We start from the raw sequence: 22,418 nt of genomic DNA, 5'->3' as shown, positions 1-22,418 counted from the left end.
AAGTTGCCTTGCGATTCGAAACTCCTTTAAAGGGCTATTTCACTCACTTTCAGAACTATGGATGCAGATAGCTCAGACAGGATTCTGGCTGGATAACAACCTCTCTTTTTGGCAATATTGCTAGAGCTCATTAACATTTATTGGTTGCCTGGCACAAACGCTGCCACTGCCATGCTTAACAGCTTGACAGGAAACAAACAGACAAAAATAGCTATAATAGAACGTAATGTATTTGACCATATATCAGCTATTTTGAAAAATGAAAAAGCCTGTGTGATTAAACACATAATGAAACATCCACAACTGTATTTATCTTTAAAAGTGTATAAATATTACTGTTGGATGTCATTTATTTTATTTTGTCAGGCTAGGTTTTAGCAAAAAAAAAAAACAAGTTTTATTTTGTATCTGATACCACTAACTGAAAACATGCTCTGCTGAACAGAAGCTAACATTGCTGCGCACTAATTTAAGCAATCTTCGTTATGCCTCTTAAGAAATCCTTTGCATTAATAAAATATCCTGAATGACCTCCACCAGGTGAGACTTAATGTTTATCTAAAACAAATAAATAAAGGTTGACCGTTATCTATTTCTGACAGCAGCATCTGTCATTTTTAAGTGACAAAAGAGGAAATAGGAAAAACTCTGAACAGGTGGAAATACTTTTTCAACAGCACTGTTTACATAGCCAAATATAAAACGATCTGGCACAGAACAACTTAGCCATTTTTCAGGCATTTTATGTTTTGAAACAAGGAGGATAGGAGTCAGCAAAATATGCGGAACAGCTCTTTATTCAGTGGTTTGAATCAGAAGCCAACTTCAGCCGGTTTCCAGAAGGAGGTGGCAGTGGAGGGTGTCTGCTGCCGCTGCCGCCTCTAAAGCCAATGAAACCCTCAACCTCGGTTAGTCTCCCACCTGTGTGCGCGTGCAAATACCCACGCTGACGGGGCTCTTTGTTCTATACCGTCCTGAGTGTTTACTCCTGGGGAGGTTTCATCGTGTTGTTGCTGTGGGAGTATCCAGAGGGTGCTTCTCGTTAGTGGCGAATGCGACGCTTTTGAGGTGAACACGGAGACGTCGTCAACATGGCGACAGCTGCTGCTGCTGCTGCTGCTGCTGCTGCTGTGGCTCATTGTGAAGTCGCGACAACTCAGGTACCGTCCGACTTTCTTCTTTCTCGTCAACCTTCACATGTACGCTGGAAGAAATCAGCGCGCGGAGTTTCTGCCTGATTGCGTGTCAGGTTCTAGCGCGTGGAAACGTTGTCAGAGTTGCTCTAAGGTCACTTTCTCTGAAATTCAGCCAATTAAAAGTACCTAACGGGTTTTCTTCCGCCAGCAGCAGCTTCTTGAACATGTCGGCCCATCTATGCTGGGTTTCTACGGCGGGCTTCTGACAACCCTCAGCAGAAAAATAAGCGACTTCAATCGAGGTTTCCATTTGTTTGTTTTGGAGACAGCTGCCTTCCTCTTCTTCAGCACCATGGACAGCGAACCATCTGTCCGTGGAAAATCATGAGCATGAAGACTGATAATGGAGGCGTAATGTTAAAGAGAGGAAGACTTCCCTGAGACTCTGTATGTAGTTACCATTTTTGACTACCTGCTTCCATCTGTCTTCAAAAGTTGTTACTTTTGAAAAATATTCACACAAGTATTATGTATTTATGTATATATATATATATATATATATATATATATATATATATATATATATATATATATATATATATATTTTTTTTTTTTTTTTTAAATCAGATGCCATTATTAAACGTCGTTCTCTCCATGCATAATAAATAATCAGTAATGTGCTGAAAGTTTTACCCTTCAAAAGCCGGCCTGGCTTGTGATTATTATTAACATTAGGATGTTTTGCTAGCATTATCTTTTAGTTAACTTTAAACATGTATTCTGCTCGTTATTCAGTAAAACTTGTCTAAAGTAAGCAGTCCTCTGCTGACATGATGCTCTAGCCTTTTAGCATGCCAACCATACTTTCAGGTAGCTTTACCTTTATAACAGTAATAAATTATTTTCAAGAGGATCCAGCAGGACTCTGGTCACCTTCTCTTAAATCTTAGGTGCTCTTAAATTATCATTACTTTCACAAAGATGTCACATTCTTATTAAGCAGGTTTTTGCATTTCTCTTAAAATCACAGTAAACAAAACTACAAACATCCAGCAGTTTTTACCGAGAAGCAGAATTGTGCTATGAGAAAATCCATCCAGGAAATGAGCAGACTGTGTGTTTTGGATCTACAACGATCCCCAAATAAATTTTGTTCAATTCAATAAAACCTTGTTAGTTTTGTTTGTTATCAAGCGGATAAAGAAAAACACAAAACATTCATTTTTGTGTTCTCATACATAGAAAAAACCAACCAGAGTTTTCAACTTGACTATTTTGACCCTCACGAAAAAAAGTTTCATCAAACCTTTTTTTTTTTCCTGGGTGGAATGACCAAACGATAGACAGCTGCAGTCATTTTAGACTGAACTGAGTGGAAAAGTTTCCAATTTCTAATAGATTTTTCATTCGCATAAGAATGTATGATTGAAAATATACCACTAATATTTGATTCGAGCCTTCTTAGCAAGTCACACACCTAGCTGGATACTTGATCAGTCTTTTTGGAAGAATTAGTAATACTGATTAAGATAAGTGGATTTTCTGAAACTTCACATGTTTCACATTTTATTATTTTCTTATGAGGTCAATGCAAATTGCTTCTATTTACAGTAGTTTGAACAAATTATCCTGAAATTTGCATTGACGTTTTTTGTTGTAATAATTTAACTCTATAAAGAATAACAATTAATGGATGACTGCATGTCGCTCACATCTGTAGTTAGTATTTGTATGTGTGAGTCAGATCATATCTTACGTTTATAGCTATGTAATCTTTCCATAAGCAGAAATGTCTTCTGGCCGTCCATGTTATCAGTCTGTCATGTTAAATTTGCCTGCACAGACGGCCACCATGACAGCTACGCTTAGAGGTGTAGGGTTGGAGGTGAAGATGAGGACTAATGCGTCTACAAACAGCTGGACAAGCCGTGAAGCCACACGTTACAACACAAGATCCTTTGGGAGATTTTAGGACACACACGGATGTGTTTAATGGATCTTCTGTCGCAAAGATCCTCATTGACCACAGTTTGAAATCTGCAGCAGATTTAAGTGTGAAAAAGATGCCTCATTCTGTCAGACCCATAAAGCACAGATGAGAAAGACAAAAGAAAATAGGCACATATTGGATCTGATAATCACAATATTTACCAATATAATCGCTATGACAATTATGACTTCATTTTAAATCCCCTGACTGATGTACAAAATGGCTAAATGTGACTTGTTTTCCTCCAGTAAACACTTCCACACAGAAGAGTGTTGTTATAATCACAACCTTAAAGTGTTTATTTGGCAAGATGTCTGCACTAATAGAGAGAAAGATCAGACTTTTTTTTCTAATTTCCTGAGTAATCACCAGTTAGTCTAGTCAAACAGAAAATCATCTATTTCTAGTCAGTGAATTTCTGGCCCCAGATCACAATACTCCCAGAAAAATAGATTTCTTTTATCATTTCATACCATATTACCAGACATCTCTAGTATCTATCTGAACATTATCTATAGTTACTACTAGGTCTGTCATGATAACAAATTTTGCTGGATGTTAAAATTGTCCTGGAAATGATTACAATAAACTGTAATATTGTCATTTTGAGATCATTTTTAGCTAATATAGTAATAATGACATGATAATGTGAGTACACCCACTCAAGTTTCTGCTTTCTAAAGCAGAAACCAGAAAACATTTTAAATATCCAAAATAAAACAACAATAATCAAAATGGATTACGAAGTGTCTGTGACCACAATTGCATTTCAAAAAATAATAGTTATTCATCTTAGACAGGGAAAACAGGCACAAGTGGCAGGTAGTGCAGACTAAATACTTCATATTGGTTGTCAAATATTTGCGCCGTTTCTCAAAATGGTGGCTTTTCAGCGATATGAACAGGGAGCATCTCTGACGATTGTTGGGAATTATCGCGCTCATTTTCATTTTTTCATTTATGATGCGATTAATTGATCGATTGCTGATCGTGACAGACTTACTGGCTGCATTTGGTTGCTCGTATTGACTGTCTGTCTTTCTTTGAAACAGAAACACCCGTTGACTGACGGCGTGTGACGAATCAAGCAGGGATCACTTCTTTTGAGTCCCGGCCGATGGGGAGATTTCTAGAAATAATACTGCACACACAAGGGGAAGCACCAAGCAGCCAGTGATAATGGCTCACTAGGGTTTTTTTTTTTTTCTTTTGTTGAGGAACTTGTTTGTGTGTCTTCTCACCACTTGTCCTGTGGGAGCAAACCGGGCCTGGGTGTTGACAGGGGGAGGAACTGGTGCTGCTACTGATTAAGAAAATGGCAGCAGCTCATCGCGCTAGTTTATTCTAAATGTTTTCGATGAGGTTTTAATTTTTTCCTGTTCTAATCTGAAGCCATCAACTTGTTAATTACTGCAGGACAAAATGTCCTTTGAGTCTACAGAGAGCACTGGTAGCAAGAGGCAGAACACAGTGATAAAAAAGACAAAGATATAGAGCTGCATAGGGAGGACTAGTTAGATTAATGCTGCTGTACAGTTCATTTATACCTCTATTCTCTCTTATATCATTACCTTCCTAAAATAAAGGCTGAAGTAAAATTTTGCCAAAGTGATTTTATCTATTTTTTATTTATTTATTGCCAAAATCCCTTTTAGCAAAAAAAAAAAATAAATAAAAAATTGATTGATGATTATTTTAGGAAGTTAATGACATGTAACGTTGGTTACCTCAGTTACCCGTCTCCTTACACTGTCCACATGACCTCACAAAAGTATTCACAACCCTTCAAGGTTTCCACAATATGACCACAAACTGGAATTTTAGTTTTTGGCACAGAGATTGGAATTCATTTCTACTCTAAAATGCTTTAGCAGTCCAAGAGGAAAGTTACATTTTATAATGACGCACCACAAATCTAGAACTGACTTCCAGAAAACTGCAAAACTGCTGAAACACTGAGTTCCTTCAAACCAAGGCTAAAACCCCCACCGGTTTAGAGTTACCTTTTAGTCAATAGTAAATGGAACACTGATTAAAATATTTGATGTGTATTGATGATTTATCTGATGGCATTTGACAAAATGTCATGTTTATTGCTTGTTTAACAATTAATAACTGTCTTGAGCTGCCTTGTTGCTGACATGCAATATACAAATAAACTTGAACTTAATGTATAATATTACACATTTTCTTCAACGTTCTTATAGATGCTGATGGCTGCGATTTCCTGTAGCAGTCTGTAATACAGCGAATCTGTTGAAGCTTCTAACTGTAGACCCTGTCACAAAGAGAATACTCCCAGCTCGGGTTGTCTGTTATTTCCTGAACCTCCTGAAGAATCTTCAATAAAGTCGCACTTAAATGTATGAAGGAGGGAAAACATTCATTGTTTAAAGCAGAGTGGAAACAATCAGCGGGTGAGAATATTTTTCCTCGGGGCTGTATCAGTTTATTTCTCCTCAGGGCTCTGTCTGAAAAAGACTATGGATAAATGTGAAGCGGTTCATGTTCCGTGGCGCTCACATCATCAGTCATCCGTTATAAAACCGAACATGTTCAGACTATTGTGTTCAACAGAAAGGCAACCCAGAGTGTTAGTCACTCTGAAGCATTAGCATGTGAAACCGGCTCGCTGCGTCCTTGTTTCTCACTCCTAATATCTATCCAGATGTGATGGCAGGTTCTCATGTCAATATAAGAGCTTTTAATAGAGTAGTGATGACAACACCCGGTGTTTTTCACCCCTCCCACACTTATTTCTCCGCAGCTCTCTTCCATAGCTGAGCCCCTCGTTGCCCTCTGAAGGAGCAGGATGTCAAGATGGCGCAGCTGCTTGTACCGCCCGGACCAGACAGCTTCCGCCCCTTCGTCCCCGAGTCGCTGGCCGCCATCGAGAGGCGCATCGCCGAGGAGGAGGCCCGGCGACCCCGGGCGGAGCGCCGCAGCGACGATGACGACGAAAACGGGCCCAAGCCCAACAGCGACCTGGAGGCGGGGAAGTCACTGCCCTTCATCTACGGGGACATCCCTCCAGGTCTGGTGTCAACCCCTCTGGAGGACCTGGACCCCTTCTACAGCAACCAGAAGGTCTGTTTCATTCGGTCTCTGCAAGAGAAACAAAGGAGCATAAACACATTCCCATAATAACATTCATTTGTCCTTCAGAATAAGGAATGACTCATGCAGTCAAGTTTGAATGATTGTAACTCTTCAGACTCCAGCTTTTCATGAAAGGTTGAAGTTTATTCTCCAGTGATCAAACTTTTATTTGCAAAGAAAGTTTCATGAACTATGTACAGAACATTTTCAGCATATTGGTTTCTATTAAAAAAAAGTCTGAATAATCCATCTGTAGCTCAAGGATAGTGTCATGTCTAAAAAGTAATAATTTTATGCTTCATTAAAATCAATGGCTGCATTTCCAGGAGTTTCATGTTTCATCCATGTCCTTTCAAAGAAATTTACATGATATCCACTTCAAGCTACACCTTTAGTTAGTGATAGGGCAAATAAAAATTAAAATAACCTGACTTAACATACATATGCATGTCATTTCAGTGGACCGTTATTAAAAGTTCATGTATTTCAGCAATTCCATTTAGAAGGTGAAACTTGGAAAGATTGAAACATAATTATATGTTTTAGTTCTAGTATTTATTTGCCAGAGAAACTGGATTTTGTCCATCCATCAGCACAAAATCCAATCATCAAAATTGCCACAAACAAAGCTATTACTGTGTAATAAAACAGAATGAGTTTGACTTGAGTTGATTAGCAGAAATAAATTACCTTCTCAGATTGTTTAAGTTAATATTACATATCAGAGCATGTAAAGTAATGGACATCTTGTTGAATTAAAACACTTATCACACGTAAACATGAACATGATGTTCTTGAAGTCAGCATATGATTAGCTTTACCTACTATGAAGTTAATTTAACATCAAGACTCAGATCTTGGAATGACATCACATGCATTTTTAACAGTGTTTTATTTACATGAAGAAACCCTGCATGGTTTTACCTTACAAAAATAAATCCTACGATACACAAAGTACATGACCCCAAACATATACCTACACACAAAAAGGCATTCATGTCACTCATTCAATCCATAAAATGAAGTAGGAAAGTTACTCCGTATTCGATAACATCCTCAACACTGTAGTGACCATTTTTGAAGGCATATGGCTCTCTAGTAAAGATAAAAACTCAATTAAAGCATGACTATTTAGTATTGTAATAACTACAATAAATCCGATAAAAACTGGGCAATTTAGCATCATTTAGATAAACAAGTTATTTGTTTCCTGCATAGCACAGCAGTAGATAAGATAAAGTGTTAATATTCTTTATGGAAGTATGTACCTGTCAGTCAGCATCACATTTAATAGAGAAACAAATAAACCATTTTCTTTATCTTATTTTGTAACAATGTGATTCATGGAGATGTTTTCAGGAGCAGCCATGTTCAGTTTCTGTGTTTATGGTCATTGTGCATCACATTCTGTACAATGTTTTCTATGGAAATCTTAACCCTTTTGGGTCTTTTTTTTTGTCTTTCAGACCTTCATAGTATTGAATCGTGGGAAGGCAATTTTCCGTTTCAATGCCACTTCTGCCTTGTACATCCTAAACCCCTTCAACCCTCTGAGGAGGATAGCTATTAAAGTTTTAGTGCACTCATATCCTTTTAGAGTTTATGGTGGATGCAGCTCGATTTGGATTAAAGGGGAGTAAAAGGAGCTGCTGGTAAAGACTGTGTGGCTCTGAATGCTTTGTTGATCTACTCATCACTACAATACAACCAGAGGGCAGTCAGTGTTAGTTTAAATGCTGTCTGGCTAAATGTTGTTTGACCGGTTTTATTGTTCTTTCAATCAGTCGATTTCCTTGTGCACCTTAACTTTGCTTCTACGATGTTCAGCATGTTGATCATGTTCACCATCCTGACCAACTGTGCTTTCATGACCCTGAGTAACCCCCCAGAGTGGGCAAAGAATGTAGAGTAAGTACACAGATGTCCACTAAGATTTATAATAATAGTGAGACGTGTTCATTCTCTTTCAGCTTTTCCACAGTTTGTCACAATGCAAACACAAAACTAAGCACCAACTGACCTGTTCTATATGGGGTTTCATTTGTAAGCAGCGAAAAGTGGACACCTTTAATTTGGGATTTTAAATGGGGTTCCATTTTTCAACATGTTATTCATTCATTTATAAATGTCACATCAAGCTAAGTGTTTAGTTTGTAAACTAAATACGGAGTTTGCTAATGAAATTGTGTTGGTAATTTATTAGCTTTCACCATCAAGCATTTGTAAACTACTTAGTTACTGAGACTAACAAAATATTTAACTTGCCAAAATATTTATTTTGAAGCCAAATAATTAGCTAACAAAATGAATTAATTATAATCAAAAAAAATTATCTCACTAAGTAACTAAAACTTTTGTTTCAATTATATTTAGCTTGCGTACTAAGTATTTAATTCAAACTAAATATTTAGCAAAAGCTGAATATTTCGCTTGCTAACTAAATATTTAAATTGGAGCTAAATGTTTTGCTTGTAAATTATTTATCATGGTAATTAAATGTTTAGTTTGAAACTCAAAGAATGAATGAATTACATGGTGAAAATACAACTTCGAAATATCCATCTCCCCCTGTGACAGGCTACATAACCCAAATTATTCATTTTTGACCAACTACACATCGTACTTCATAATTTGCCAGGTACATGTGGTGCTGATTGAATGTGAGCCCAAGGGTTTGATACTAATCCACACTGCACTTTTTAGACTTTTTTTAGGACAACTTGTATCATTTTCCTTTCACGTCACATTTGTGTTGGTCTGTGACATGAACTCCCAATACTTGTCATTGAAATTTGTGATTGTCACAAGGGGGATGCATTCTCTTGCAATGCACTGTGTGTAGCACGAAGGTTGAATTCTGCTCTGTGTTTGACTTAGCTTTTCTCTCTCTCATTGCCGGTTGCAGCCAGATCCAATTGTTCTCTCTGCGTGTGTTTTCATTTCCTCTCCTCCTCACCTTGCCGTCCAGGTACACATTCACAGGGATTTACACCTTCGAGTCCCTAATAAAGATCCTGGCCAGGGGCTTTTGTGTAGGGAAGTTCACCTTCCTGCGGGATCCATGGAACTGGCTGGACTTCAGCGTCATCCTCATGGCGTAAGTATGACCACAGAGTCTTGTGAGGATTATCTTGAAATTATCTGCCACAGATTACAGAGTCAAAGGTTTTTAATGCTAATCGGCCCAGAAGATTAATACATCCTGAATGTGAGAAGATGAACAGAATGTAATCTGAAGCTTAGTAGTGTACCTTTTGAAAGCATGGCTAGGAATCATAAATGTACTCTGTCATAATGGATGTGAGCCCCTAAAGCAGGCACATTGGCCCATATTTGAATCACGCCTCAGCGATTCCAGCTATTTGTCTTTAAAGTGCAAGACAAAGCCTTGAGTGTTACAGTGCATGCTTTTTTGTTGGTAAAGATTTTGTATCTTATATATTGTATCATGTAGAGATGCACCGATCAGAGTTTTATGGCTCATTTCAAATCTCTTGGGAGTTTGTTTTCAAGGGTTAACATGCTAATGCTAATTCTGTCTAGCAGTCGCATTTCCATTGACCATACAGCTTCACAATCTGATAAATTTAATTAACAGGAACCTGCAAATTTTGAAAAGTTTTGGCTCTAGGATGAGATGTGTTTTTTTTTGGCTGTACTGAAAATGGTTTATTTTACAAAACTACAATGGAAACACTTTTCACATCACATGAGTCACGTGATTGACAACCAGATGTTACCACTGGAGGAAACCACAAAGAAGTAGTTGACAGGAGGTAGTTGGGCGATGATGGTTTTTAGTGACTTATCACGTGAACAAACTTATTCACATGGTTTTAATTGCGTTTCTTATTTAATGGAAACGCCACAATTGCAAGATTGTATTTTTTCAACAAATTTTGTGCACATTGTAATGAAAACGCAGCTTGTGCTTATTCCTTTGAGAACTTTTTAAGATATTTAATGACTAATAGGAAGAGGAGCAGTCTTCTTCCCTCTTTCAGAAGAACTCTGAAGAATATTGTTACTTTGACCTGGTAGTGTCGTGACGTTTGAGTTTCTAAGCGATCACCAGCTGTTTCCTCGGTGCATCTCTAGCGTTGTGCTCCAGATTCCCATTTATTATCCCACATTTTCCGAAGCTGGACTATTTCTCCCATGTGTTATGTCTTGAGCAGTAGGTTTGCCTGTGCATTGCTTTGCAGTAACTGTGCATTTGATCCTGCAGGTATATAACAGAGTTTGTAAACCTAGGCAATGTTTCAGCTCTGCGCACATTCAGAGTTTTGCGAGCTTTGAAAACTATCTCAGTAATCCCAGGTAAGGGCGCCAGCGCCTGCTGCCAGCAACTCCTGCCATTTGTCCTCTGTGTGTGACCGTTTGCCGTCCCCCTCCTCTCCCCGCCCCCTCTTTTCCCCGTGGCCCTCCTTGTTGTCTCGTAACGCCTCGTGGGTGGATGTCTGATTTGTGTATGCGTGTACGTATGTGGGGTGTGTGTCCCACACCTTTCCCCCCTTCCAAAAACCCTCCTCCCCCTCCCACCTCCCCCCTTTCCCTTCCACTGCATTCCCTTACAGATATGTCACAGAGTTTGTGGACCTGGGCAATGTCTCAGCACTGCGAACCTTCAGGGTTCTGCGAGCCTTGAAAACAATTTCAGTCATCCCAGGTGAGAGAGCCATCAAGGCCCATAAGGTTAACATACAACGCTAATGGCTAACTGACATTTCGCTAACATCTAAACCCATGCGCCCGCCCCGCCCCCCCACCCCTCCTCTCAGCTCATCTCACTATAGCTAAGCCTGACGACGCTTGTCGCCGTCCCTCATGCTGCCTTCGTCCCAAGGCCAGTAAAAGCTGGAATCTGGCTCCAATCTGCACAGATTGACAGGATTCTCTGCTTTTAAGACACATCCTTTAAGGCAGAATTCTTTTTGGTTGAAATCTATTCTTGCCTTGGGAGCCTTCCAAGTAGAGTTTGTGCACTATTTCTTTCTTTCCTTTTTTGCATGAGACATTGCAAAAGCCGATTTTCTTGTGGCAAGCTCTGCGCGTGTGCCTGTGTGTGTGTGTGTGCAGGGTTCCTCCTTACCTTGTTTTCCTGTGCATGTCTCGTTCAATGTTGTGTGTTTTTATGGTAAAAATACACAGTGAGTGGTACGAAATGGTACTTCACATCACAAATTAACACACAACACACATAGCTAGGTTCAGAAGTTTACATACTCATTCATTAATTGGGTGTCATGATAGGTTTTGTCTTATGATGCATTTCAGCCTTTTTTTTCTCTTTGAGATAAATGAAATGATTTTACAGCAAGTTTTAATCGAATGCAAATGATCTCTAATCTAAATGGTTAGAAAAGTACACGCCTACCTACACCCTCATTACTTGTTTAAGAAGTTGTACACCTAACGCCATATTTGATAATTCATCATCATTGAATTGTGGGGGGAAAAAAGCAACTCAAGTGCATCATGTACGACTCCAAAACAGTGACACTCAAGTTTGATGAGTGTGTGTAAACTTTTGAATGGCACTGTAACACACCGTTAGCGCTTTACTTAAAGATGACTGTAACAAAATATCTACTAAATAGCTGTTAAAACAAATATTTAGAGTTTGAGTAAAGCAGAGGAGAATGTAACCAGATGGTTTGGATATATAAATAGGAGGGATGGTGTATGTACAGAGCTGAATTTCTGCGACAGTCGATACCTGTGAACATCCACAAAACTCAAAAACAAAAATCTGATCCATATCATGTTTAATGTTGCAAATATGTTCTTTAAATTCTGCTAAACAGCCGACCTGAAGCCAGAGAAGTTAGCCCACTAGCTCGTGGATTACATGTTGTTAGGCCTATTTAGGACTTTTACTTGAACTCTTTCTCTACCCTTTAAAAACCCAGTAAAATTATTTGCAGTGCGATTATCACCATCTTTAGGAAGGCAGTTGGACATTTAATCACATGAACCTATACGTTTGCTTTAGTCTGAAAACAAATTTTCTTTGTTTTGGTTTTGCTGCACTACAAAGCACACAGAACCAGAACCTGCACATTTGTTTTCTACATTAAGAAACCAACAGAAAACAATAGAAGCCGTAGCAACAGGAAGTTATCAGAAGGAAAATGAATCAATGCTGGAGTGCAAAAGTATTCACACCTCCACTTATTTTTTAGATTCATCAGTGGACTTTATTGGAATCTTTTATATGTTTCAAAAAACAAAACTGAGCAAAAAAAAACAACAAATTTTGTCACCTTGATTCCTGGATGACAGCAAATAATTCATACAGGAACTTTCTCTGCCTGCTACTGTAATTTATTAATAACTGTGTCTTCTCTGGTCAAACTGCGATTAATTAACTTTGCCCCACCTCCCGGTTTAGGCCTGAAGACCATCGTTGGCGCTCTGATCCAGTCGGTGAAGAAGCTGTCCGACGTGATGATCCTCACCGTGTTCTGCCTCAGCGTCTTCGCGCTGATCGGCCTGCAGCTCTTCATGGGCAACCTGAGGCAGAAGTGCGTGCGCGTGCCAAACTTCAGCAACGCCAGCAGCAGCAGCAACTCCAGCATCACGGGCAACGACACTGGCCTGTTCAACGCCACGCTGAACTGGACCGAGTTCATCAGCGATGAGAGTAAGCCAACATGCAGCTGGGTTAGCTTATGTCGGACGCAGCGATCTGCGAGTCGCGGGGCGGATAATCGTCCCGACAACGAGAGCCTCCCCCTCCCTCCACTCTTCGCCCCCTCGCCAGCAGCCGTCATTCTCCCGTAGCCCATCTGTGTGGCATGAGCAGCCTAAAGTGCTGCAGGAGAGTGAGTCACTGACCGCCAGCGGGACACCAAGGAGACACGCACCAGCTACATGACAAGCCGAGGCAGAGTCGCAGACAAACAAGGCGACAGAGGCAGACAAAGCTGATTAGAACCAAGTTGTTGGGATGTAGCTCAGCCGCTGGAATGGGCGCGAGATTTTAATTTACAGTCAGAGAAACAAGAAAATCCTAAGAAGAAATCCAATCTAGATGGATATAAAAAGTGGATTTGCATTTAAAATTATTTACATCTGTTGAGCTTATTCCCATTTTCTTGATATTACTTCAGTGATGGTGAAGTGGAAGGAAAATAGTCACCTTGCTAAAATAATGTTTTAAGTCCTTTTTGCCAAAATGATTTTATTTTTTTAAATAAAAAACTTAAAAAAAAAATTGGGGGGGCAAAAGATGACTTAAGCCATTTATCTTAGGAAGTTGAGAAAATGCTATATCATTTTAAAATTGTTTCACAAAACATTATTTAAAAAAATGTGGCATTCATTTGTTTTCAGCCCCCTTAATTCTGAAAACTTGAAATTAAACCCACTGCAACCAAATTGCCTTGAGTAATCAATTATTTCATAAATAGAGTCCACTTCTGTGTATCAGTATAGATCCACCTCAGAGGTTTTTTTTAGAGAACAAACCAAAACAGGAAGACCAAGAAACGCAACAAACAACTCTGGGAAAATTCATTCTCCAGACACTGAAAGATAGTGGTGGCAGAATCATGCTGTGGGAATGCTTTTCTTCAATATGAACACAAAAGATGTTCCTAGATGTCAAAAAAATTGGTGGAGACAGCCCAACAGAAGCAAATGTAATTGATGCGATATTGGCTGAACAAAAAGGCACATTTCAGGTTTGCAATATTTTACTGTAAACCACGTCTAATTTCTTCTGAGTCAGCCTTATGCAACTGTTGATCTATCAACTGAAATACAATAAAATTCTTCAAAACATCACAACATGTGAACAGGGTTGAAGTAGTCATAATATTTCTATACTAATCTCCTCGTTAGTATAGTGGTGAGTATCCCTGCCTGTCACGCGGGAGACCGGGGTTCGATTCTCTGACGGGGAGTGAAGTTTGTTTCAGGTCCCTCTTGAAAATGAGATCTAGATCTCAATGGGGTTTACCTGATTAAATAAAGAATTTCTGCATAGATATGTATTAATCCTCCCTCACAAAAGCCACAGGATGCCTGTTCTGCTCCGTCTCTTTAATATCCTGTATGATGCGGCTCAGATTGTTGTCCCTCTGTCTGCCCTCCTCTGTAGGTAATTACTATCACCTCCCTGGCCGTAGGGATGCTCTGCTCTGTGGAAACGGCAGCGGTGCCGGGTAAGACTTGACATGTTTTATTTATGTGGCCAATTAGACGCACAGCAAAGCGGAGCAGACCCAGTTAGAGTCGATTCCAGAAAGTGCAGCAAGCTTCCAAACTGCTCCTTCTGAAGTACTGGGTTTGTTTGTTCATACTAAGAAGGACAGCGTTTGTTTTCAAGATTAAAACATGGCTTTGCTGCTAGCTTCAGAGAAGAAGTACTGCGAGTTACAGTTGGTCATTCAAAAATAAAAAATAAAACTTGTTCAGGGCACAGGTATTAAATTTTTTACGCAGGGCTGGCCTAAGCATTATTAGGGTCCTAAGCATATTTTTATTTGGGCCCCCCTATACATGTCTCCAATATGTACTACTCTTCTAGTATGTATAAAACATACTGGCTATCTTTAGCACCATTTATAATTAACCTACATCATACTGATGTCATCATGGCTATTGATTTAGAAAACAAAAAATTTATATTTTTGATTTTTGGAATGCACAGTGGAATTTAAAGTGGGTCATGTTATTTTAACTATTTGAAAGTAACATCAGTAAAAAGACAAAACAAAAAAACCCCACTGACTTTACATTAAGCAAGTTAAGAAGTTTAATATATTTCCCCAACTAACAGCTGGATTACTCAATGTTATATATATATATATATATATATATGTATATATATATATATATATAAAATTCCCTTCTCACCCACCGCGGGTGGTTCTTATCCTCTGAGCTCGGGTCCTCTACCAGAGGCCTGGGAGCTTGAGGGTTCTGTGCAGTATCTTGGCTGTGCCAAGATATATATATATAAGATCAGGCTAGCTTCATGCTTTTGGGGTCCCCCTAGTGGTCTGGGGGGCATAAACAGCTGCTTACCTCACAGATGTCTTGGTGTTTAAACATTAATCGCTTGTCTGAGCTGCCCAATCTTCGAATGACACTCTGGGCAACTGCCAAGATCAAAAACTGCCACTGGCTGTAATACGACCAAAGGTGTCAATATTTTTATTTTGTTGGAGTTGCTTGGGTTTCCTGTAAATCTGGCTGGCATTTGCTTCAAATTAGGTCATTTTTAACTCAGTTTTGTGTTTTGAAGACTCTGTCCAGAGGGCTTTATGTGTCTGAAAACGGGCCGTAATCCAGACTATGGCTACACGAGCTTCGACACCTTCAGCTGGGCCTTCCTCTCCCTTTTCCGACTCATGACGCAGGACTTCTGGGAAAACCTCTACCAGCAGGTCGGTCAGAAAGTACATTTCACCATCAACACTTACATTATCGTCTACTGAAATAATGTAGAGAAACGTAAAAGAAGAAAAAAAGCCAACTTAGTTTTTCTGCTTTGCTTTGGTGGAATCAGACTTTGCGTGCTGCAGGGAAACCCTACATGATCTTCTTTGTGCTGGTGATCTTCCTGGGCTCCTTTTACCTCATTAACCTGATCCTGGCTGTGGTAGCCATGGCTTATGACGAACAGAACCAGGCCACCATCGAGGAGGCTCAGCAGAAGGAGGAGGAGTTCCAAGCCATGCTGGAGCAGCTGAAAAGGCAGCAGGAGGAGGCACAGGTAAAAAGCTCCCCCCCCACCACATTCAACTTTACATCAAGGCAAACATTTTGTTTTTGTTGGTTTGAAAATCGGAACATATGCAGAACCTATTGAGTGCTCCGATTTGTTTGTTTAGTATTCAGTAGATGCAAAGTGCTCAGACTGATTCTTTCACCGTGAGGCAGAGTTGCCTTGGAGACCCGGGGGTTTATTGTTTGATGTTTACCAGATTGTGAAAGTATTTAATTAAACCCAAGTGCACAAAACACACAACATATTCCAAAATGTCTATATTTGTAAAACATAGATGGAGCCAAAATGGAAAAGATGCTGCAGGGAAAATCAATTTTAAACATGTCCCTGCTTATTTGACTCTCTAGTTTAGCATGTATTGAAAACATCAGATGACACACATTCTTTAATTCAGTGGTGTGTTATTACCTGTAATACACACACTGGCGGCAGACATTTAAATCCTCGTTCCTTCGCTTTGTTTGCATTGTGTTTTAAACGACAGGGAAAAAAAAGATTTCTTGGAGCGAATGCTTAAATACTTGAAGAAGTGCGTGACATATTTGGCAGTGCGTTCACTTTTACAGCAGCTGAAGGTTCCAGCTTCAGTTTTATGTGGGAGCAGCTTCTGGCATTTCGTTGAGGCTCTTTCCACCTTGTAGTAAATCAGAAGGAAATATGTGTGGCGTTTTGTTCAATGCTGTCTAGATCCTAAGATTTTTGTCTCTCTTGTTTTTCGGAAGCAAAGAGGAACCGTCGTACCCCTCCATCTGTACCAAATGTTTTGGTTTGGGTGAAAACATTCAGACGTCCATTTATAGAAAGGCGACTGAGGCTGATTCGGCTCTTCATGCCAGGCTCTCTCCTCCACTCCGAGACAGGCGCTGGGTCTCCATGACAACTGTCTCTGTGCTCTGATTGGCTGGCAGGTTGCCGCGGCAGCAGCCACGGAGAGCGGCGAGTACAGCGGGAGAGGGGGCCCCACCTCCGAGTCCTCCTCGGGGACGTCCAAGCTGAGCTCGAAAAGTGCCAAGGAGCGGCGCAACAGGCGGAAGAAGAGGAAGCAGCGCGAGGAGGAGGAGGAGAGGGCCGTGTGCGACAAGTTCCACAAGTCCATGTCCGAGGACAGCATCAAGAGGTCCAGCTTCCGCTTCTCCATCGATGCCAACCGCCTTTCTTATGAGAAAAGATGCTCCTCACCCAACCAAGTAGGTTCCAACTTTACATGGCAGATCCATGTGGATCATGGATTTAAAAGCTAATTTAATTAAACTTGACAAGTGAAAAGACAAAACCCAGCAAAAGTATTCACACTCCTTGAACATTTCCATATTACAACCACAACCTTTAATTCATTTTTGTGGGATTTTGTGTTATAGATCAGTAAACAATAGAATTGTGAAGTGAAGAAAAAGTGGTACATTTACATAAACAAATCTGAAAAGTGTTTTTCAGATTTGCTAAACCAGTTTTGCTTTTGTTTTCACTCACCTCTTCCTGTGATTCCCTGTAAGATAACCTGGTGTCACCTCCTTTGACATGAACTGCAACAGATCATTGAATATTTCAGCAAAATCTTTCTTTCACATGCACATAAATAATTGCAGAAGCTAACATTAAAAGTGAAACACATAGACAAAATCAGCAGAAGGTAACGCTAAACAGCTAAACACATAAAACATTGTGGAAGCTAACGCTAATCGTTCAGACGAGTCTCATTCTGTCTCACATCCTCATCTTCTTCCAGTTGATGGCTGGTTTGAGACACGCAAACAGCAAAGTCCTCAGTTTCTGATTTTGACACTTTAAAGGTTTATGAATAGGATGAGTTAAGTTAAAAACATTTGACGTGACAAAATGTTCATTCAAGTCCAAAAAATGGGTAAGATTGTACAGCAGTAATGGAATAAAAAGGCTTGAAAAATGGCTTTCATCCTGAAGTTAAACTGGCTAATAGGGAATATTAAAAATATACTATCTGAATGGTAAGGATGCAAATATTTAAATAATATTTTCTTATTTATGCTTGTGTTCTGACTTGAAAGATTTTTACAATAATTTGTTGCACAAATGGGATTTTGACTGGCCTACAAATCCCAGTAACTCCACGCTTCCTGCGTCTCTCTCTAGTCTCTCCTCAGCGTTCGCGGCTCCCTCTTCTCACCGCGGAGGAACAGCCGCGCCAGCCTCTTCAGCTTCCGCGGCCGAGCCCGCGACATGGGCTCCGAGAACGACTTCGCCGACGACGAGCACAGCACCTTCGAGGAGAACGACAGTCGCCGAGGGTCCTTGTTCCTGCCGCGGCGCCTGGAGCGGCGCTGCAGCGCCGTCAGCCAGACCAGCTTGGGGGCGCCACGGATCGTGCTGCCCGCCAATGGAAAGATGCACTGCTCCGTAGACTGCAACGGCGTGGTGTCGTTGGTCGGTGGGACACCTGTAACAACCTCCCCTGTAGGTCTCCTGCTGCCTGAGGTGACTTTATTGTTTTATGGGTTATTATTTTATTTTATTTTAATATTTCCCTCCTTAGCATTTGGTTTGTTCACGTTGGTTTACTGCAACTTTTTTCTACTAATTTCCAACAGCTAAACCAGTTTTGGGCTGATTGAGATTTTCTTATTTATTTATTAGGGAACAACAACAGATACTGAGATAAAGAAGCGCCGATCAGGATTCCTCCAGCCTTCCATGGACTATTTAGATGAACCAGGGGGGCGCCAGAGAGCCATGAGCGTAGCCAGTATCCTCACCAACACCATGGAAGGTCAGCGTCTTTCTGCGCTTCTCGTTTCAAGCTTATGTTTTTCACTTTTTGTTGATTGATTTTCAAAGAACACTCCTCCTTTTCCAGAGCTGGAGGAGTCGAGACAGAAGTGCCCACCCTGCTGGTATAGATTCGCCAACACCTGCCTGATTTGGGACTGTTGTCCGGCATGGCTGAAAATCAAAGAGTTTGTCAGCATGGTGGTCATGGATCCCTTCGTGGATCTAGCAATCACCATCTGCATTGTCCTCAACACTCTTTTCATGGCCATGGAGCATTACCCCATGACCAGAGAGTTTGATAACCTCCTTTCAATCGGAAACCTGGTGAGTGTTTGCTACACTTAATGTCGTAAAGAATTTTATGAATCTTTTTCCCTTCCTTTCATAATGCAGATTTGGGTTCAGGTTTTTCTTTCTGTCCATTTTAGGTGTTCACAGGGATCTTCACGGCAGAAATGTGCTTCAAGATCATCGCCCTGGATCCCTACTATTACTTTCAGGAGGGCTGGAACATCTTTGATGGCATCATTGTCAGTCTCAGTCTTATGGAGCTTGGCTTGGCTAATGTAGAAGGCCTGTCTGTGCTCAGATCCTTCAGATTGGTAAGATTAGTCATTTATTTAAATCTATAAAGGTTAATGGGAAACCCCTAGAACATTCGTGTCATTCCAGGGACTGCGAGGAATTTATTTCTTGTGTCTAGATGGTTTAGTCAAATGTTTTTGACAACCTGTTTAATTTTTCAACCTAATTTTATTCAACATGTTTTTCTAATGAAACTCACTCAGACTAAATATTGTCCAAAAACAGCAGATTGGATAGAAATATTAGACTATATTTGAGAAAAATACTAAAAACAATGGCACCACACATACTAAATAGTGGTTAGCGTACAAACTCCTTAACCAGCTAAACACACAAAAACGAAAATCACAAAAGCAGACATTGTATGAGAGAAGAGAACAAGTATTTGTTAGAACAGCCACCTATTAACACATCCCATGTTTAGTTGGAGAACACTATCACAACAGGACTGTGTTAAGTTTAAAATAAGTATGGTGTCTTGTGACCAGTAGCTTAGTGTAATTATCAGCGTTTTAGGTAAAATGAGTCATATGGCAATTGTTTTAAATAAATTCTAAAATTAGTTTCAAACCAGCTGAGGAGAGTTTAAAATAAGGTAGATTAAGACCAATTTACCCTACCTTAAAAAAAATAGAGGTGATGTGGTTCATTTTAAAACCTGTTTGTTTGTCAATCACTTTTTGTTTGATTAAACTTGCAGTGTTTGATAAGTGCTCAGCAGTGCCAAGCTTTCTGTAATGCTGCCTTTTCAAAATATCCTTTGTTCTTGTGTGAGATTATCAACCAATCAGTGGCTTCCACAAAACATAAGGAAAGCCAAATTTATTTACTTTTTTTTACTATGATTTCTAATGCTTATAGAGGGCACTATATGAGTACAGGTGTCATTCAAAAGGAAAAACTGCTTTATATTTTATTTCTTTTCTAATAAGATGATTAATTATAATGCGTTACTGTTCAGATAAATACATACTGGATTATGATCTTCCTCCCTTACATGACCTGTAATTTGTGTCTCTAAACAGCTGAGGGTCTTCAAGCTAGCCAAGTCATGGCCCACTCTGAACATGCTGATCAAGATCATCGGTAACTCCGTGGGCGCTCTGGGCAACCTGACGCTGGTGCTGGCCATCATCGTGTTCATCTTCGCCGTGGTGGGCATGCAGCTGTTCGGCAAGAGCTACAAGGAGTGCGTGTGCAAGATTTCGGATAACTGCGAGCTGCCACGCTGGCACATGCACGACTTCTTCCACTCCTTCCTCATTGTGTTCCGGGTGCTGTGCGGGGAGTGGATCGAGACCATGTGGGACTGCATGGAGGTGGCGGGGCAGACGATGTGCATCATCGTCTTCATGATGGTCATGGTGATCGGAAACCTCGTGGTACAAACTGTTTTCTGTGTTTAAAGTTCTGGTTTCTACGGAAGAGGATTAGGGCAACACAAAGGAAAAAAAAAACATTGAATTTTTTCTCAGATATCTGACATATTTTTATTAGAATTTCTACTTTAATCTCAGAATTCAGAAAATTATCTTTTCTGATCATTTTAATCCTCTTTTGTAGGTTGTAGTCTTTTTTTCTGTACTATTATTCTTCACCTATTACTTTCCTTCCAGGTCCTTAATCTTTTCCTGGCCCTCCTCCTGAGCTCGTTCAGCGCAGACAACCTGGCGGCCACCGACGACGACAGCGAGATGAACAACCTCCAGATCGCCGTTGGCCGCATCCAGCGGGGCATCTCCTACGTCAAAACCAAAGTGCGGCAGTTCCTCCAGAGCCTCTGTTTCAACGGAGGCAAGGGTTCCGGCCTGGCCGAGGAGAGCAAACCCCTGGACGATCTGCAAAGCAACGGAAAGGGGAACTGCATTTCCAACCACACGCCACTGGAGATCACCAAAGACCCCAGTGGGGTGTACATGATGGAGGGCAATGGGAAGCCAGGGGGGCTGGTGGTTGGGGTAGGCGGGGACACCACGAGCAAGTACCCAATGGAAGAATGCGACTATATGTCCTTTATCCACAACCCCAGCCTTACGGTGACCGTGCCCATCGCTGTGGGCGAGTCGGACTTTGAAAACCTGAACACGGAGGATTTCAGCAGCGACTCTTCTGACGTGGAGGGCAGCAAAGAGGTAAGACGGGTCACCATGCGGCTGACGTCTCCGTCAGCTTTAGAAAATCATGTCGCCGTTTTTCTTAAAGCTTGATTAAATCGTGATGTCTGCGTTATTTAACACGCAATACAAATGAGAGCGTGAATATGTAAAGGTTTGCATAGAAATGGCCTTTTCAGACAATTATCTGAGAGTCAAGCAGTTTGAAAATAACACAAGTGCTGACTCATATGTACATGCATCATGCTGTGTTAATGGAGTCTCATCTCAAGCCTAGAATCCTGGCAGCCATGGCAGCCTAAAAGAGACTCAAATTAGTCTTTGTCCAGAATAACAGGTTTATGTTTTATCATCAAGCTGCATGACTCACTGTTTTGGAGAGGGCTGCCTTACCAGTAAGCTTTGTAAACACACATCTAAGTCTTATCTAACGGCATAATTAGTGATTTATGCCTTTGTGTTTAAATACATTTTCTCACATTTGTCTCGATATGACCACAAATTTCCCTGTTTCCCATAAGGATTTTATGTGACAGACCATCACAGAGTAGAGAATAATTATGAAAAGTTAAGCTGATCACCTGAGGTAAAAACAGATGGCTCCGATGGTTTTCACAATTCTGAACTGCTTTATGTCAATCTATCCCACAAAACTTGAAGATACATAGAAATTTGTGGCTGTACTGGAGATAAAACTTCAGGAGGATATGACACATTTTCCACTTACCCTTTTTTGCAACTGCTTGCCCTTTGTGCTGCAGCTAAAAGCCTGATTTGCTGTCTGGCTGACAGAGCATCGGGACTGAGTTCCCTGGTGACGGGAATCTGTCACTGTGGGTGTGGTGCCAGTTCCCTGTGATTCAAAACAACCCAGGAGTCTATTTCTGGCCATGACACCACATGCTCCATATATGGATCATTTGCCTGACATCACTGCTGCTCTTTACATTGTATATGCTAAAAACAAAGAAAAAGAGGACATATTCATGTTTTAGCAGATGTATATT

The 22,418-nt window shown here is 40.4% G+C and overlaps 1 protein-coding gene across 7 annotated transcripts in view; it reads left to right on the top strand.

Moving 5' to 3' along the window:
- The window catches only part of LOC102237040 (sodium channel protein type 2 subunit alpha-like), a 39,464-nt gene that overhangs the window by 1,229 nt on the left and 15,817 nt on the right, over positions 1 to 22,418 (top strand). For 2 of the 7 annotated variants that reach the window (XM_023329961.1, XM_023329964.1), the window contains exons 1-16: positions 5,947 to 6,213; positions 7,692 to 7,810; positions 8,044 to 8,133; positions 9,194 to 9,322; positions 10,803 to 10,894; positions 12,620 to 12,871; positions 14,333 to 14,396; positions 15,482 to 15,623; positions 15,746 to 15,952; positions 16,876 to 17,154; positions 18,077 to 18,418; positions 18,578 to 18,710; positions 18,798 to 19,036; positions 19,141 to 19,314; positions 20,323 to 20,679; positions 20,914 to 21,429. In XM_023329961.1, the coding sequence (XP_023185729.1) occupies positions 5,947 to 6,213; positions 7,692 to 7,810; positions 8,044 to 8,133; positions 9,194 to 9,322; positions 10,803 to 10,894; positions 12,620 to 12,871; positions 14,333 to 14,396; positions 15,482 to 15,623; positions 15,746 to 15,952; positions 16,876 to 17,154; positions 18,077 to 18,418; positions 18,578 to 18,710; positions 18,798 to 19,036; positions 19,141 to 19,314; positions 20,323 to 20,679; positions 20,914 to 21,429 (3,402 nt within the window). The other 5 variants (XM_023329960.1, XM_023329962.1, XM_023329958.1 and 2 more) reach the window with 5 other exon arrangements.

This window comes from Xiphophorus maculatus, chromosome 24 (genome assembly GCF_002775205.1).
Source record: "Xiphophorus maculatus strain JP 163 A chromosome 24, X_maculatus-5.0-male, whole genome shotgun sequence".
In the NCBI taxonomy this organism is placed as follows: Eukaryota; Metazoa; Chordata; class Actinopteri; order Cyprinodontiformes; family Poeciliidae; genus Xiphophorus; species Xiphophorus maculatus.
Note: the sequence above shows the minus strand (reverse complement) of the source record. Positions and strands in the feature narration are given on the sequence as shown.